Here is a 20,078-nt window from a genome sequence, read left to right as displayed (position 1 = left end):
GGCTAACCATGTCAAATGCTTTTGAAAAACATGTATAAATAGCATGAACTTCATTCTTTTGGTCAAATTCCTTTGATATAGAATCAGTAAAACAGACAAGATTTGTGACTTTTGATCTTCTAGACATAAAACCGTGTTCACCATGTGCAGCCTCACAATTGGAGATGCGGTATTGTGGGATATGGGGAGTCGGCACCGAAGCGGCAAGGCAAGGCAAGCACAATTCATTATATATGATATTTGTAACAACTACCAGCCATGCATTTATTGGCAGATACCAAGAAAAAATATTGATATATCTTGCAATCCATCTTTGAAGGTTAACTAAACAGTATGCATCTAACTAGCACCTTCATTAACTAATCATTAATATAGTTGCTAGAAAGATTACAGAGGTTATGGAACAGAACCAAGAACTCATCAGGGTATTATAATACATGTACTTAATATCACATATGATCAAAATCCGTTCAAAATGAAGTTGCTAGAACAAAGAAAAGACATGTCTATAAATACCAACAATGACCTTGAACTCGACGTCCTGAAACACGAACTCGTTCAAAGCATTTTTTTTTTTTATTACTTGGCCATTAAATGAAGTTTGATCAAAATCCGTTTAAAATAAAGTCGCTACAGTGTTGCTAAACAGGTTCACTCAAGAATATGAATAATTCAGCAGTGAGGATGACCTTGACAATAAAACACAAAAAAATGTACGTGGTATTCTCATGTTTGACCAATACATGATTTGTTTGTTTTTGTTTAACGTCCTATTAACAGCCAGGGTCATTTAAGGACGTGCCAGGTTTTGGAGGTGGAGGAAAGCCGGAGTACCCGGAGAAAAACCACCGGCCTACGGTCAGTACCTGGCAACTGCCCCACGTAGGTTTCGAACTCGCAACCCAGAGGTGGAGGGCTAGTGTTAAAGAGTCGGGACACCTTAACCACTCGGCCACCGCGGACTCCACCAATACATGAAGTTTAACCAAAATCTGTTGGCGGTCAAATGCACGTAATGCACGTACGATTGGAAAGATAGGAATGAGGGATTTTGGTCAAACTTCACACAAAGATAAAGGGCATTAATATCTTGATCAAGCTCGAGTTTCAGGGTTGTTTGGTCAAGGTCACTGATCATTTTATCAATCCTTGTCAGCGCTCTAGGGGCATCAATCCTGGTGGGATTTTAATTTAACTCCACACAATTACACATTACCATAATAGCTCGGTCAAGTTCGAGCTTCAGGGTTGTTTGGTCAAGGTCAAGGCCACCGTTACTATTGTTAGAAAATCAAAAATTCTTAAAAAGAATTCAATAATTACAGTGTAACAGCTGGGGGGGGGGGGGGGGGGGGGGGGGGGGGGGGTGTGTAGGGGACGTGAATTCTTATATACATGTTTATATTATATTATGTACAAGTATGATTATCACTTTGGCTAATTTCAAATTCAACCTGACTAAAAACAGTCCAATTAACAACAAAATGCAGATAGATTTTTAAATATTTTATTTACATGTAACTTAAATTTTCATTAACATCCAACATTGTACATGGTAAGTTCTTTTCATGGATAATAAATGGTTTTCTCTCTAGTAGTTTTACCAGAGACAATCATTCCATGACTTCATCCAAATGTCATATTAACATCAGTGTCAGTGTACATTAAAGTTAGCACCACTCAATCCGGAAACTTACCAATCTAATTTTAGAATGAATATAGATTAAAATCGACCTCTATACATAGCGTAGAATGAATATAGATTAAAATCGACCTCTATACATAGCGTAGAATGAATATAGATTAAAATCGACCTCTATACATAGCGTAGAATGAATATAGATTAAAATCGACCTCTATACATAGCGTAGAATGAATATAGATTAAAATCGACCTCTATACATAACGTAGCCCTGCACTTGTGTCTACAACACATTCCAACCCTGTGGTACACTAACATAAAGTCTTGGTAAAGTTTATCAGCTGACACAAGCTTACAACAACTTATTCTCAAAAGAGGCATTAAGCTGAAAATGTGTCATTTTCAAATATCCAGCAAAAAATGCCATTCACACAAAGTGCCATTTGTTGTAACCTGGGACATCTGGCACCATTTTTCAAATTCCAACAGGAAGATTATGACTCTTAATGCTTGCTCTAATAAATACTATATATCTGCAATGTTGATGTGTTGTCAGGAAGTATTTAGCTGTTGTTTCAGTGCAGTATTTTCCCTTTGTAATTGCGAGATTCGTGCCTTGTTTTGTTCGAGGCGGTTTTCTAGGGACTGTATCAAAGGTGCGTTCATCACTTCCATGATGTGGCACAGAGATTTTGTGTAGACTGAAAAAAAGAAAAATAATAAAATAAATACATTATCAATTTTCTTTTACAACAACAGGATTAGATTTTGCTTCGTTATCAACATTTATTCAAAAGAACTTGTCTTATCGTTCTAATTATTCAACATGTTTTCAATTACATGGACTTTTGCTAGCACTCTGGTTATCTTCAGCATCAAAACTGGGCCGACAAGAGTGATTCATATAAGCTGTGACTTGTTTCTTTTTTTTTCTTCAATTCAATTTACAGTGCAAGTTGTCACTCTTTAAAAAATCTCATAGATGCTTGAACGGAAATCTTATCAACAAGTTTTAGAATTCCATTACAAAAACTACAAGAAAATCATTTACAAGTGATATTCAAATTATTAAACAGGACAACTAATATAATTTCTACTTTCAACTGTTTAGAGTTAATTGTAAATTTTTATTTTTTCATGATTTATTTTTAGGGTGAAAATATACTAAGATGTTTGCACAACCAAAACTTTCAAATAGAATATAAAACATGACTATAAACAATAACATTTCCCTCAACATATTTGAATAAAAATAAATTGTATTGTTAAAACATCAAACATGAAAAAATAAAGAATACTGACATATGAACAAACTTAATATTGATAAAACAAAGGCAAATTATGTACTAAATATGGTAGAAAATTAAATATAAATAAAAATTGTTCCACTGCCATTTTCTTAGATTATTCCATCAAATATGTCAACACAATTCCAAATTCTACTAATTCAAATACATGTATACATTTTATTTCCTATAAAAAAAAAGAAACAAGAGATCCCAAAGGGATCTTGGCGCCCACCATTGAATGTTCTTCATAGGTTCCATGTCAGATTGATCTTTTCTCTACTTTTCTCTTCTTCTAAGTCTTACTAATCTGTGTAAACTCAGAAGAAACCTCTAGTACTTTTCAAACAAGGGAAACCTATATATAAAATTTAAGATTTAGGCACCAAGGGGAACCTATATATATGGAATTTGAGAAAGATTCCTTCAGTGCTTTCTGAGAAATAGTGATAACAACTTCAATTGTCAAAATCCAAGATGGCTGCTTGTCGGCCATGTTGTTTTCCGATTGGTCTCAAAATGCAATATGCATAACTAGGCACCTGGGGGAACCTACATATGAAATTTCAGGAAGATCCCTTCATTAGTTTCTTAGTAATAGTGATAACCAGTTTCAATTTTCGAAATCCAAGATGGCTGCCTGTCGGCCATGTTGTTTTCTGATTGGTCTCAAAATGCAATATGCATAACTAGGCACCAAGGGGAACCTACATATGAAATTGGAGAAAGATCCAATCAAAACTTTCTCAGAAATAGCGATAACAAACTTCTATGGTCAAAATCCAAGATGGCTGCCTGTCCGCCATGTTGTTTTCCGATCAGTCCCAAAATGCGATATGCATTACTAGGCACCAAGGGGAACCTACATATGAAATTTGAGAAAGATCCCTTCAGTACTTTCTCAGAAATGGCAATAACAAACTTTAATGGTCAAAATCCAAGATGGCTGCCTGTCGGCCATGTTGTTTTCCGATTGGTCTCAAAATGCTATATGCATAACTAAGCACCAAGGGGAACCTACATAACAAATATGAAAAAGATCCCTTTAGTACTTTCACAGAAATAGCGATAACAAACTTCAATTGTCAAAATCCAAGATGGCTGCTTGTCGGCCATGTTGTTTTCCGATTGGTCTCAAAATGCAATATGCATAACTAGGCACCTGGGGGAACCTACATATGAAATTTCAGGAAGATCCCTTCATTAGTTTCTTAGTAATAGTGATAACCAGTTTCAATTTTCGAAATCCAAGATGGCTGCCTGTCGGCCATGTTGTTTTCTGATTGGTCTCAAAATGCAATATGCATAACTAGGCACCAAGGGAACCTACATATGAAATTGGAGAAAGATCCAATCAAAACTTTCTCAGAAATAGCGATAACAAACTTCTATGGTCAAAATCCAAGATGGCTGCCTGTCGGCCATGTTGTTTTCCGATCAGTCCCAAAATGCGATATGCATTACTAGGCACCAAGGGGAACCTACATATGAAATTTGAGAAAGATCCCTTCAGTACTTTCTCAGAAATGGCAATAACAAACTTTAATGGTCAAAATCCAAGATGGCTGCCTGTCGGCCATGTTGTTTTCCGATTGGTCTCAAAATGCTATATGCATAACTAAGCACCAAGGGGAACCTACATAACAAATATGAAAAAGATCCCTTTAGTACTTTCACAGAAATAGCGATAACAAACTTCAATTGTCAAAATCCAAGATGGCTGCCTGTCGGCCATGTTGTTTTCAGATCGGTCTCAAAATGCAATATGCATAACTAGGCACTAAGGGGAACCTACATATGAAATTTGAGAAAGATCCCTTCTGTGCTTTTTGAGAAATAGTGATAACAATCTTCAATTGTCAAAATCCAAGATGGCTGCCTGTCGGCCATGTTGTTTTCCGATTGGTCTCAAAATGCAATATGCATAACTAGGCACCAAGGGGAACCTACATATGAAATTTGAGAAAGATCCCTTCAGTGCTTTCTTAGAAATAGCGATAACAAACTTCAATGGTCAAAATCCAAGATGGCTGCCCGTCGGCCATGTTGTTTTCCGATCGGTCCCAAAATGCAATATGCATAACTAAGCACCAAGGGAAACCTACATTTAAAATTTGAGAAAGATCCCTACAGTACTTTCTCAGAAATAGCGATAACAAACTTCAATGGTCAAAATCCAAGATGGCTGCCCGTCGGCCATGTTGTTTTCCGATCGGTCCCAAAATGCAATATGCATAACTAGGCACCAAGGGAAACCCACATATCAAATTTGAGAAAGATCCCTTCAGTACTTTCTTAGAAATAGCGATAACAAACTTCAATTGTCAAAATCCAAGATGGCTGCCTGTCGGCCATGTTGTTTTCCGATCGGTCCCAAAATGCAATATGCATAACTAGGCACCAAGGGAAACCAACATATGAAATTTGAGAAAGATCCCTTCAGCTCTTTCTCAGAAATAGCGATAACAAACTTCAATGGTCAAAATCCAAGATGGCTGCCTGTCGGCCATGTTGTTTTCCGATCGGTCCCAAAATGCAATATGCATAACTAGGCACCAAGGGGAACCTATATATGAAATTTGAGAAAGATCCCTTCAGTACTTTCTGAGGATTAGCGATAACAAGAATTGTTTACGGACGGACGGACGGACGGAGGGAGGGACGGACGGACGGACGGACCACGGACCACGGACGCAGGGCGATTTGAATAGCCCACCATCATGATGATGGTGGGCTAAAAACAAAAACAAAAGTCTTTTTTTAAGCATCTGGTTACCATGCCTACCTGCTGAATTGTGTATGGTTGTGATGAGGTCAAGGTCATTTGAGGTGACCTTGCTATATGCTTCTGCCTCCTCTTGTGACAGGATCTTGGGAAGCTCTACAAGGGAGTCCAGACAGGCCCTACCCAGACCTGCACTGGGAACAATATGAAGAGGTACCTCTATGGGCGAATACCTAGAAGTAGAATGAAATATCTTACAAATCAAATATTTTTGCTTAAAAATGGCTAGTAATCCCATCACCTGAGGGAAAATTCTTGGAATTCTGAAACAAAATACTGTATGAACCATAACTGTCTGAGAGATACATGTCAGATCTCACCTGAGGCTACATCTCCCAAAGCTCTACTGACCGAGCTTAGGGCGGGTTGGTGGTTTAATAGTATCTGAAATTTGATATGAGTTGTATTCTCCTTAAATGCTGATAAAAAACACACATATAATGTTCTCCTTAAATGCTGATAAAAAACACACATATAATGTCTAACAACTTTCACATGGTTGCTTATGATTTAATACAAGAGTACCAGTGAACATGACAAAATTTGATATGAGTTGTATTCTCCTTAAATGCTGATAAAAAACACACATATAATGGCTAACAACTTTCACATGTGGTTGCTTATGATTTAATACAAGAGTCCCAGTGAACATGACAAAATTGTATACATACTGAGGAGGAAAACTTTCCAACACTTGGGACTGGAAACAGGTAACCTGGATACGATTTTGCTGGAAAAAATGAAAATAATGAAAGGTTACATGATTTACAAATGAACAAAAAGTCTCATGGATGTCTTTAAAGAAATTTTTAACTTAGGCTGTACATAAAGGTAAGACTACAATGTAAGACTGATGAAATCATCTACGATCTATATTCTGTACAATTACATTACGATGTATCAACCAAACGTCTGAGTTCTGTATATTTGAAATAAATGTGTTAATTCAAGCTAGTAAGTCCACCTGCCCATATAGTTTACATCCCCTATCATTTATCTGGAAATTCAACTTTGTCTGAGTACTGTACACAACATTAGTGACTTTGAGTACCAACCTTAGTGACTTTGTCAGAGTACCAACCTTAGTGACTTTGTCAGAGTACCAACCTTAGTGACTTTGTCAGAGTACAAAACCTTAGTGACTTTGTCAGAGTACGAAACATTAGTGACTTTGTCAGAGTACACAACCTTAGTGACTTTGTCAGAGTACACAACCTTAGTGACTTTGTCAGAGTACACAACCTTAGTGACTTTGTCAGAGTACACAACCTTAGTGACTTTGTCAGAGTACACAACCTTAGTGACTTTGTCAGAGTACCAACCTTAGTGACTTTGACAGAGTACACAACCTTAGTGACTTTGTCAGAATACACAACCTTAGTGACTTTGTCAGAGTACACAACTTTAGTGACTTTGAGTACACAATTTTAGTAACTTTTTCTGAGTACAAAACCTTAGTGACTTTGTCAGAGTACGAAACATTAGTGACTTTGTCAGAGTACAAAACATAAGTGATTTTGAGTACCAACCTTAGTGACTTTGTCAGAGTACGAAACATTAGTGACTTTGTCAGAGTACAAAACCTTAGTGACTTTGTCAGAGTACGAAACATTAGTGACTTTGTCAGAGTACAAAACATAAGTGATTTTGAGTACCAACCTTAGTGACTTTGTCAGAGTACAAAACATTCGTGACTTTGTCAGAGTACACAACCTTAGTGACTTTGTCAGAGTACGAAACATTAGTGACTTTGTCAGAGTACACAACCTTAGTGACTTTGTCAGAGTACACAACCTTAGTGACTTTGTCAGTGTACACAACCGTATTGACTTTACCTTAGTGACTTTGTCTGAGTACAAAACATAAGTGATTTTGAGTACCAACCTTAGTGACTTTGTCAGAGTACAAAACATTCGTGACTTTGTCAGAGTACACAACCTTATTGACTTTGTCAGAGTACACAACCTTAGTGACTTTGTCAGAGTACACAACCTTAGTGACTTTGTCAGAGTACACAACCTTAGTGACTTTGTTTGAAAACACAACAGTAGTGACAGTGACTTTGTCAGAGTACAAAACCTTGGTGACTTTGAGTACCAACCTTAGTGACTTTGAGTACAAACCTTGGTGACTTTGAGTACAAACCTTGGTGACTTTGAGTACCAACCTTAGTGACTTTGTTGGTGTAAACAACCTTAGTGACTTTGAGTACCAACCTTAGTGACTTTGAGTACCAACCTTAGTGACTTTGAGTACCAACCTTAGTGACTTTGAGTACCAACCTTAGTGACTTTGAGTACCAACCTTAGTGACTTTGAGTAACAACCTTAGTGACTTTGTTGGTGTAAACAACCTTGGTGACTTTGAGTACCAACCTTAGTGACTTTGAGTACCAACCTTAGTGACTTTGAGTAACAACCTTAGTGACTTTGAGTACAAACCTTGGTGACTTTGAGTACCAACCTTAGTGACTTTGTTGGTGTAAACAACCTTGGTGACTTTGTTGGTGTAAACAACCTTAGTGACTTTGAGTACCAACCTTAGTGACTTTGAGTACCAACCTTAGTGACTTTGAGTACAAACCTTGGTGACTTTGAGTACCAACCTTAGTGACTTTGAGTACCAACCTTAGTGACTTTGTTGGTGTAAACAACCTTGGTGACTTTGTTGGTGTAAACAACCTTAGTGACTTTGAGTACCAACCTTAGTGACTTTGAGTACCAACCTTAGTGACTTTGAGTACCAACCTTAGTGACTTTGAGTACAAACCTTGATGACTTTGTTGGTGTAAACAACCTTAGTGACTTTGTTGGTGTAAACAACCTTGGTGACTTTGAGTACCAACCTTAGTGACTTTGAGTACCAACCTTGGTGACTTTGAGTACCAACCTTAGTGACTTTGAGTACAAACCTTGGTGACTTTGAGTAACAACCTTAGTGACTTTGAGTACCAACCTTGGTGACTTTGAGTACCAACCTTGGTGACTTTGAGTACCAACCTTGGTGACTTTGAGTACAAACCTTGGTGACTTTGAGTACAAACCTTGGTGACTTTGAGTAACAACCTTAGTGACTTTGTTGGTGTAAACAACCTTGGTGACTTTGAGTACCAACCTTAGTGACTTTGAGTACCAACCTTAGTGACTTTGTTGGTGTAAACAACCTTGGTGACTTTGAGTAACAACCTTAGTGACTTTGAGTACAAACCTTGATGACTTCGAGTACCAACCGTAGTGACTTTGAGTACCAACCTTAGTGACTTTGTTGGTGTAAACAACCTTAGTGACTTTGAGTAACAACCTTAGTGACTTTGAGTACAAACCTTGGTGACTTTGAGTACCAACCTTAGTGACTTTGAGTACAAACCTTGGTGACTTTGAGTACACAACCTTAGTGACTTTGTCAGAGTACACAACCTTAGTGACTTTGTCAGAGTACCAACCTTAGTGACTTTGACAGAGTACACAACCTTAGTGACTTTGTCAGAGTACACAACCTTAGTGACTTTGTCAGAGTACACAACCTTAGTGACTTTGTCAGAGTACACAACCTTAGTGACTTTGTCAGAGTACCAACCTTAGTGACTTTGACAGAGTACACAACCTTAGTGACTTTGTCAGAATACACAACCTTAGTGACTTTGTCAGAATACACAACCTTAGTGACTTTGTCAGAGTACACAATTTTAGTAACTTTTTCTGAGTACAAAACCTTAGTGACTTTGTCAGAGTACGAAACATTAGTGACTTTGTCAGAGTACAAAACATAAGTGATTTTGAGTACCAACCTTAGTGACTTTGTCAGAGTACGAAACATTAGTGACTTTGTCAGAGTACAAAACCTTAGTGACTTTGTCAGAGTACGAAACATTAGTGACTTTGTCAGAGTACAAAACATAAGTGATTTTGAGTACCAACCTTAGTGACTTTGTCAGAGTACAAAACATTCGTGACTTTGTCAGAGTACACAACCTTAGTGACTTTGTCAGAGTACGAAACATTAGTGACTTTGTCAGAGTACACAACCTTAGTGACTTTGTCAGAGTACACAACCTTAGTGACTTTGTCAGTGTACACAACCGTATTGACTTTACCTTAGTGACTTTGTCTGAGTACAAAACATAAGTGATTTTGAGTACCAACCTTAGTGACTTTGTCAGAGTACAAAACATTCGTGACTTTGTCAGAGTACACAACCTTATTGACTTTGTCAGAGTACACAACCTTAGTGACTTTGTCAGAGTACACAACCTTAGTGACTTTGTCAGAGTACACAACCTTAGTGACTTTGTTTGAAAACACAACAGTAGTGACAGTGACTTTGTCAGAGTACAAAACCTTGGTGACTTTGAGTACCAACCTTAGTGACTTTGAGTACAAACCTTGGTGACTTTGAGTACAAACCTTGGTGACTTTGAGTACCAACCTTAGTGACTTTGTTGGTGTAAACAACCTTAGTGACTTTGAGTACCAACCTTAGTGACTTTGAGTACCAACCTTAGTGACTTTGAGTAACAACCTTAGTGACTTTGTTGGTGTAAACAACCTTGGTGACTTTGAGTACCAACCTTAGTGACTTTGAGTACCAACCTTAGTGACTTTGAGTACCAACCTTAGTGACTTTGAGTACAAACCTTGGTGACTTTGTTGGTGTAAACAACCTTAGTGACTTTGAGTACCAACCTTAGTGACTTTGAGTAACAACCTTAGTGACTTTGAGTACCAACCTTAGTGACTTTGAGTACCAACCTTGGTGACTTTGAGTACCAACCTTAGTGACTTTGAGTACCAACCTTGGTGACTTTGAGTACCAACCTTAGTGACTTTGAGTACAAACCTTGGTGACTTTGTTGGTGTAAACAACCTTAGTGACTTTGAGTACCAACCTTAGTGACTTTGAGTACCAACCTTAGTGACTTTGTTGGTGTAAACAACCTTAGTGACTTTGAGTAACAACCTTAGTGACTTTGAGTACCAACCTTAGTGACTTTGAGTACAAACCTTGGTGACTTTGAGTACCAACCTTAGTGACTTTGTTGGTGTAAACAACCTTAGTGACTTTGAGTAACAACCTTAGTGACTTTGTTGGTGTAAACAACCTTAGTGACTTTGAGTACCAACCTTAGTGACTTTGAGTACCAACCTTAGTGACTTTGAGTAACAACCTTAGTGACTTTGTTGGTGTAAACAACCTTGGTGACTTTGAGTACCAACCTTAGTGACTTTGAGTACCAACCTTAGTGACTTTGAGTACAAACCTTGGTGACTTTGAGTACCAACCTTAGTGACTGAGTACCAACCTTGGTGACTTTGAGTACCAACCTTAGTGCCTTTGAGTACCAACCTTAGTGACTTTGAGTACCAACCTTAGTGACTTTGAGTACCAACCTTAGTGACTGAGTACCAACCTTGGTGACTTTGAGTACCAACCTTAGTGACTTTGAGTAACAACCTTAGTGACTTTGTTGGTGTAAACAACCTTGGTGACTTTGAGTACCAACCTTAGTGACTTTGTTGGTGTAAACAACCTTGGTGACTTTGAGTACCAACCTTAGTGACTTTGAGTACAAACCTTGGTGACTTTGAGTACCAACCTTAGTGACTTTGAGTACAAACCTTGGTGACTTTGAGTACCAACCTTAGTGACTTTGAGTACCAACCTTAGTGACTTTGAGTAACAACCTTAGTGACTTTGTTGGTGTAAACAACCTTAGTGACTTTGAGTACCAACCTTAGTGACTTTGAGTACCAACCTTAGTGACTTTGAGTACCAACCTTAGTGACTTTGAGTACAAACCTTGATGACTTTGAGTACAAACCTTGGTGACTTTGAGTACCAACCTTGATGACTTTGTTGGTGTAAACAACCTTAGTGACTTTGAGTACCAACCTTGGTGACTTTGTTGGTGTAAACAACCTTGGTGACTTTGAGTACCAACCTTAGTGACTTTGAGTAACAACCTTAGTGACTTTGTTGGTGTAAACAACCTTAGTGACTTTGACTACCAACCTTAGTGACTTTGAGTACCAACCTTAGTGACTTTGAGTACCAACCTTAGTGACTTTGAGTACCAACCTTAGTGACTTTGAGTACCAACCTTAGTGACTTTGTTGGTGTAAACAACCTTGGTGACTTTGTTGGTGTAAACAACCTTAGTGACTTTGTTGGTGTAAACAACCTTAGTGACTTTGAGTACCAACCTTAGTGACTTTGAGTAACAACTTTAGTGACTTTGAGTAACAACCTTGGTGACTTTGAGTACCAACCTTAGTGACTTTGAGTACAAACCTTGGTGACTTTGAGTAACAACCTTAGTGACTTTGTTGGTGTAAACAACCTTAGTGACTTTGAGTACCAACCTTGGTGACTTTGAGTACAAACCTTGATGACTTTGTTGGTGTAAACAACCTTAGTGACTTTGAGTACCAACCTTAGTGACTTTGAGTACCAACCTTAGTGACTTTGTTGGTGTAAACAACCTTGGTGACTTTGAGTACCAACCTTAGTGACTTTGAGTACCAACCTTAGTGACTTTGAGTACCAACCTTAGTGACTTTGAGTACCAACCTTAGTGACTTTGAGTACCAACCTTAGTGACTTTGTTGGTGTAAACAACCTTGGTGACTTTGAGTACCAACCTTAGTGACTTTGAGTAACAACCTTGGTGACGGTGAGTACCAACCTTAGTGACTTTGAGTAACAACCTTGGTGACTGTGAGTACCAACCTTAGTGACTTTGAGTACCAACCTTAGTGACTTTGGGTACCAACCTTGATGACTTTGAGTACCAACCTTAGTGACTTTGAGTACCAACCTTGGTGACTGTGAGTACCAACCTTAGTGACTGTGAGTACCAACCTTAGTGACTTTGAGTACAAACCTTAGTAACTTTGAGTACCAACCTTAGTGACTGAGTACCAACCTTGGTGACTTTGAGTACCAACCTTAGTGACTTTGAGTACCAACCTTAGTGACTTTGTTGGTGTAAACAACCTTAGTGACTTTGAGTACCAACCTTAGTGACTTTGTTGGTGTAAACAACCTTAGTGACTTTGAGTACCAACCTTGGTGACTTTGAGTACAAACCTTAGTATTTTTTTCTTGGTTAAACACAGAGAATATCAGACCTATGAATCCTTCATCCATCATTTGGTACATCGCTTGTGTCCTCACATCTGTCAATAAAAACAGCAGATTAAGAAAAGGAAATCAAGCTTTCTTATAATGAAATCAATACTAAATGACATTTATGATTTTATAATTCTGGTTTCCATATTTGTGAATTCCTTGAAAGACAGTCATGTTATGAAAGTTTACAGTAAAACCTAACAGTTTTGAGCTACATCTGTGCTAGTAGTGGTATCAGTCTATAGCACTGACAGTTGATACTAAACTTACCTACATGAGACGGCCAGACAGTTATATGTGAAGTAACGGGCCCTGACAGTTGATACTAAACTTACCATCATGAGACGGCCAGACAGTTATATGTGAAGTAACCGGCCCTGACAGTTGATACTAAACTTACCTACATGAGACGGCCAGACAGTTATATGTGTAGTAACAGGCCCTGACAGTTGATACTAAACTTACCATCATGAGACGGCCAGACAGTTATATGTACGTGTAGTAACTGGCCCTGACAGTTGATACTAAACTTACCATCATGAGACGGCCAGACAGTTATATGTGTAGTAACCGGCCCTGACAGTTGATACTAAACTTACCATCATGAGACGGCCAGACAGTTATATGTACGTGTAGTAACAGGCCCTGACAGTTGATACTAAACTTACCATCATGAGACGGCCAGACAGTTATATGTACGTGTAGTAACCGGCCCTGACAGTTGATACTAAACTTACCTACATCAGACGGCCAGACAGTTATATGTGAAGTAACCGGCCCTGACAGTTGATACTAAACTTACCATCATGAGATGGCCAGACAGTTATATGTGTAGTAACCGGCCCTGACAGTTGATACTAAACTTACCATCATGAGATGGCCAGACAGTTATATGTGTAGTAACCGGCCCTGACAGTTGATACTAAACTTACCTACATGAGATGGCCAGACAGTTATATGTGAAGTAACAGGCCCTGACAGTTGATACTAAACTTACCTACATGAGATGGCCAGACAGTTGATACTAAACTTACCTACATGAGACGGCCAGACAGTTGATACTAAACTTACCTACATGAGATGGCCAGACAGTTATATGTGTAGTAACTGGCCCTGACAGTTGATACTAAACTTACCTACATGAGACGGCCAGACAGTTGATACTAAACTTACCTACATGAGATGGCCAGACAGTTATATGTGAAGTAACCGGCCCTGACAGTTGATACTAAACTTACCTACATGAGACGGCCAGACAGTTATATGTGTAGTAACCCGCCCAGACAGTTGATACTAAACTTACCATCATGAGACGGCCAGACAGTTATATGTGTAGTAACCGGCCCAGACAGTTGATACTAAACTTACCTACATGAGACGGCCAGACAGTTATATGTGTAGTAACTGGCCCTGACAGTTGATACTAAACTTACCTACATGAGACGGCCAGACAGTTATATGTGTAGTAACTGGCCCTGACAGTTGATACTAAACTTACCTACATGAGACGGCCAGACAGTTATATGTGTAGTAACTGGCCCTGACAGTTGATACTAAACTTACCTACATGAGACGGCCAGACAGTTGATACTAAACTTACCTACATGAGACGGCCAGACAGTTATATGTGTAGTAACTGGCCCTGACAGTTGATACTAAACTTACCTACATGAGACAGCCAGACAGTTGATACTAAACTTACCTACATGAGACGGCCAGACAGTTATATGTGTAGTAACTGGCCCTGACAGTTGATACTAAACTTACCTACATGAGACGGCCAGACAGTTGATACTAAACTTACCTACATGAGACGGCCAGACAGTTATATGTGTAGTAACTGGCCCTGACAGTTGATACTAAACTTACCTACATGAGACGGCCAGACAGTTATATGTGGATGAGAGTGATACCAGCCTAAAACTCTTAAGGGACGCTGGAGCTCTTTGGCCAAGTCCTGAAAAAAACACAATTAAAATCTTAACAATAATTTGAATATTATTGTCATATTTCACAATAGATCTAATTTAAAAGAAGTCCTTATCAGTAATATAAAAAACAACTGTAATAACAATAACTTATGAACATATGAAGTTTAAAGTTTCCATTCCTATGTTTAAAAAGTGCAGGCATAAAAAGTTAAGAATGAATAAATACATTATTTATAAGGTGTAAAAATCATAAACAGTAACATGGTCATCTTAACCATTTATTGTCTAAGAAGAACCAGTATGTATATAGAAATGCCAAAACACCGGTTTTTACCTCGGCCTTTGTTGATGCATCAGACAATTGTTCTGGGGAAATTTCTACTCTATCGGGCTGTTTATCTGATCGCCTCAATATGATAACTGCAGATATATGCGACACTCTGTTCTCATCAATCTGAAATCAAAGATAAGATACAGTAACAAAGCGCATGATTAATTAAATTTAAATCACTGCCTCCGCTAGGGATCAAACCCGGACCTCTGGCTTACTAGACTTATGCTCAACCGATCGAGCTAAAGAGAAGATCTCTCTAGCCGAGCGGTATATTGCGGCTAGTATTTACCAGGGTTACATACTCCCCCTCCAGGAAAGAACTCGTTCTCGAGTTTCCAGGGGTAACAGTGATGCTTTCGCAAGCAGCGATGAGTATCATTCCTGAGTCCCTACATATGGGCGCCAATGTAACAGAGCGCATGATTAATTAAATAATTTAAATCACTGCCTCCGCTAGGGATCGAACCCGGGACCTCTGGCTTACTAGTCTTACGCTCAACCGATCGAGCTAAAGAGAAGATCTCTCTAGCCAAGCGGTATATTGCAGCTAGTATTTACCAGGGTTACACAAAGATAAGATACAGTATATGGTCATGGTCAAGAAATAATTATCCTATTTTTTAATCTGTGATAACAAACAGCCTGTATCACCAAGATTTATTTTTCAAAAAAAAGTTTATTAGAAAATCTGAAAACATTATATAGCTGGCAGAATTTTCTTTGAATAGGGGAGACCTAAACATGTATGCTAAAGCAAAGTCACGTTAGATTGCTTTTCAATAGATTTTCTTGAAATTTCATACACTAATGGAAAATTGTAAATTCATTCACTTGGTACCTTTTAACGTCCTTTTTCTGTGTTTAAGGTGGATCATGACACTTGTACGACAGCATAAACTTTGATATTGCTGTGTATCACAAAAATATTCAATATCATCAAATATAATAACAAAATGCTCAAAGAGTATATAATCATTATATTTATGCCAATTAGTTGATATCAATAAATAACTGGTGCTGATCAGTAATTGGCAAAACATGTTTGTCTGAAAATTTTTAAAATTTATCGCAAAGTTGACTAGCCGACAAAAGTTTGGTCTGAATGGCAACGCATGTGCACATGTACATGTAACCGGGTCATCTGTGTCAAGACACACCTGGAAAAAGTCTACATGGGTTAGCCACACGCTTACCTATGACTGGTTAACTTACACACCTTCTTTGTGTGTAATGAAAACTAAAGAATTAACAGAGCTCATCTAAAATGTTGTTTTTTATTAGTGAAACAGTATAATAATACCATTGTATTTGTGTTTATTTATGTTGTTCCAGGCTTGGTAAAAAATCAATCTGAAACAAGAGATCCCAGAGGGATCTTGGCGCCCACCATTGAATGATCTTTATAGGTTCCATGTCAGATTGATCTTTTCTATACTTTTCCCTTCCTCTAAGTCTTACTAATCTGTGTAAATTCAGAAACAGCCCTCTAGTACTTTTCAAACAAAGGGAACCTATATAACAAATTTAAGATTTAGCGATAATGGCTGTCTGTCGGCCATGCTGTTTTCAGATTGGTCCAAAAATGCAATACCAGGGACCAAGGGGAACCTACATATGAAATTTGAGAAAGATCCTTTCAGCAATTTCTGAGAAATAGCGATAACAAACTTCAATAGTCAAAATCAAAGATGGCTGCCTGTCGGCCATGTTGTTTTCTGATCGGTCCCAAAATGCAATATCCTTATAAGAAACCAAGGGGAACCTACAAAAAAATTTGAGAAAGATCCCTTCAGTACTTTCTGAGGAATCGCGATAACAAACTTCAATTGTCAAAATCCAAGATGGCTGCCTGTCGGCCATGTTGTCTTCCGATTGGTCTCAAAATGCAATATGCATAACTAGGCACCAAGGGGAACTTACATATAAATTTGAGAAAGATCCCTTCAGCACTTTCTGAGGATTAGCGGTAACAAACTTCAATTGTCAAAATCAAAGATGGCTGCCTGTCGGCCATGTTGTTTTCCGATCGGTCTCAAAATGCAATATGCATAACTAGGCACCGAGGGGAACTTACATATGAAATTTGAGAATGATCCCTTCAGTACTTTCTGAGAAATGGCGATAACAAACTTCAATTGTCAAAATCCAAGATGGCTGCCTGTCGGCCATGTTGTTTTCTGATTGGTCTCAAAATACAATATGCATAACTAGCCACCAAGAGGAACCTACATATGAAATTTGAGAAAGATCCCTTCAGCACTTTCTGAGAAATAGCGATAACAAACTTCAATTGTCAAAATCCAAGATGGCTGCCTGTCGGCCATGTTGTTTTCCCATTAGTCTCAAAATGCAATATGCATAACTAGGCACCAAGGGGAACCTACATATGAAATTTGAGAAAGATCCCTTCAGTACTTTCTGAGAAATAGCGATAACAAACTTCAATTGTCAAAATCCAAGATGGCTGCCTGTCGGCCATGTTGTTTTCCGATTGGTCTCAAAATGCAATATGCGTAACTAGGCACCAAGAGGAACCTACATGTGAAATTTGAGAAAGATCCCTTCAGTGTTTTCTGAGAAATAGCGATAACAAACTTCAATTGTCAAAATCCAAGATGGCTGCCTGTCGGCCATGTTGTTTTCCGATCGGTCTCAAAATGCAATATGCAAAACTAGGAACCAAGGGGAACCTATATAGGAAATTTGAGAAAGATCCCTTCAGCACTTTCTGAGAAATAGCGATAACAAGAATTGTTTACGGACGGACGGACGGAGGGACGGCCGGACCACGGACCACGGACGCAGGGCGATTTGAATAGCTAAAAAGTTCAAATTAGACAGTTTATATTAACCCAAGTTTCCTCTGGCCCTGACACCATGTCTGGTGTCAGCGCCCGAGGAAACTTGGGCTAAGTTCATAAATGGTTTAATATGAATATAAATAAAGGTGTCATAAGTATGTTACCAAAGAAATTATCAAAAAATATTAATTAAAGAATTCCTGGGCGTGCAAAAGAATGTCGGATGTTTCGCACCCAAAACGACAACAAAACAATAAAAACACGTTCAAACAAAATATAAGGTTAACAATAAGGTATAAGTTTATTTATTTTTTATTTCAATAAACATGTTTCACTGGGGGCGAACCGTCTTTTTGTGTGTGTGTGTGTGGTGTGAACCGTCTCTGTTGGGTGCGAACCGACTTGGTGCGAAACGTGTTGGGTGCGAAACGTCTGGATACCGTGCAAAATGTCCCTGGACACTCCCTGGTCACTCATTAGGTATAACGCTGAATTCTGCAGTTTCTGATTATATACCAATTACAAACAAGGCCATTTTATCTAACTTTATATTGAAATATCTTTTTTTTAGTGTTCATGCAAATATTCCTTAAAAAAACAGAACACATCAAAACATTTGAAAAGGCATTCATCATTGACTACAAATTAATTCTCAAATCTTACTCGGCACAAGTGTACTTAGCCCGAGTTTCCTCTGGCCCTGACACCATGTCTTATGGTGTCAGGGCCAGAGGAAACTCGGGCGAAAGTGCGAGGCACCTTAATTTTTCATGAAATACATATTTGTATAATATCTGCAACGAAACACAAGTGTGACGTTGCCTCACGTGACCGAATACTTTTGGCATTTACCTGTACACACGCATGTACTGCATTTACTCATTTATGTTCAATATTCATACACATACATTAGTCAGAGTACAAATATCCATACACATACAATGTACATTAGTCAGAGTACGACAGCGTTGACTTTTTCTGTTTCAAGAGAAGATCTGGTTTCACCAGTCCGGTCTCCTCAAGAAATCTCACCTCTCCTATTAAGAGACCCATTACTTCTTCTCGTTCTGTGGATAATGCATGTGTAAGACAAACCATATAAGCATCAGCTTCTAAATGAACACAATTAATAGCCATTTTCCCAATATTTTTGTCTAGAAACAGGAAATAAGCTTTTATTTGACTTCACACACAGAAGAGCGCATAAAGGCTTCCTAAAAACATGATTCATGACCGGATTTGATGAATATGACGGAAGTGAACTGACCGTTTTAATAGTAGGTATATAAACGATATTCAAAAATATCAGAAGGCTCAATGATCATCACAACTTTTCCACTAGGCCCTATACAGATATGTAATGATGCGAAAAATGCGAGGACAAAGAGAAAAGAAACTGAATTATGAAGCAAAAACGAAGAAAAACGAAGAAACAGAATTTCATCGATCGAGTTCGGGGACCACTATGGATAAGGAGAATTGTGCGTCTACCTAAACCAACGAATAACTTAAATTGAAATTAGCAGGAATATGATTTAATGTTAATGTTAATGTGAATAACCCAATGATCAAAATAAGCTGAAATTTGAAATTGTTTGCAGTGTATCGCAGAGTATAGAGGAGTGGAAATCACAAGTATAATTGTCATCAGGTTGACAATATACTATATTTTAAAAGCGGTAGGTATTTTTATGGAAGAAGGATCGGTTTAGTGTGGTGGGGGAGGAGTGGGTGGGGGTCGGATGTGTATGTATGTATATGTATATGTATGGATGGAAGAGTGGGGCGGGTGTGTGTATGGTGGTGGGAGGGGGGACGGGTGTGTAAGTGTGGTTGGGGATGGGGGACGGTTGTGTGTATGGCGGGGTGTATAGCAGGGGTAGGGGTGTGTATATAAAGGGTATAGGGTTGGGGGGGGGGGGGGTATGGCGGAGATGGGGTATGTGAGAGGGGGGTATAGCGGGGATGGGGTATGTGAGACGGGGTGTATGGCGGGGAAGGGGTATGTGAGAGGGGTTATGGCGGGGATGGGGTATGTGAGAGGGGGGTGTATGGCGGGGAAGGGGAATGTAAGAGGGGGTATGGCGGGCATGGGGTATGTGAGAGGGGTGTGTGTGGCGGGGAAGGGGGGTATGTGAGAGGGGTGTGTGTGGCGGGGAAGGGGTATGTGA

At 38.8% G+C, this 20,078-nt stretch overlaps 1 protein-coding gene across 4 annotated transcripts; it reads right to left on the bottom strand.

Moving 5' to 3' along the window:
* Positions 1-1,493: 1,493 nt before the first annotated feature.
* On the bottom strand, positions 1,494-19,088 carry LOC117317834 (lys-63-specific deubiquitinase BRCC36-like). 4 transcript variants are annotated; one of them, XR_004530254.1, is made up of 8 exons: positions 18,940-19,088; positions 15,107-15,226; positions 14,711-14,798; positions 12,800-12,888; positions 6,385-6,443; positions 5,714-5,886; positions 1,895-2,343; positions 1,494-1,854 (listed from the first exon to the last, which is right to left on the bottom strand). XR_004530254.1 is itself a non-coding variant. In XM_033872788.1 (7 exons), exons 1-7 carry the CDS (start codon positions 19,042-19,044, stop codon positions 2,195-2,197), a joined length of 783 nt encoding a protein of 260 aa, XP_033728679.1. In that variant the 5' UTR covers positions 19,045-19,088; the 3' UTR covers positions 1,494-2,194. The 4 variants fall into 4 exon arrangements, 1 of the variants encoding a protein (XP_033728679.1); XR_004530256.1 differs by having other exon boundaries at positions 1,494-1,814; XR_004530257.1 differs by having other exon boundaries at positions 1,494-1,734.
* Positions 19,089-20,078: the final 990 nt, after the last annotated feature.

The sequence above is a fragment of the Pecten maximus genome, chromosome 19 (genome assembly GCF_902652985.1).
Source record: "Pecten maximus chromosome 19, xPecMax1.1, whole genome shotgun sequence".
Lineage (NCBI taxonomy): Eukaryota > Metazoa > Mollusca > Bivalvia > Pectinida > Pectinidae > Pecten > Pecten maximus.
This window is presented reverse-complemented; position numbering and strand designations above follow the sequence as displayed.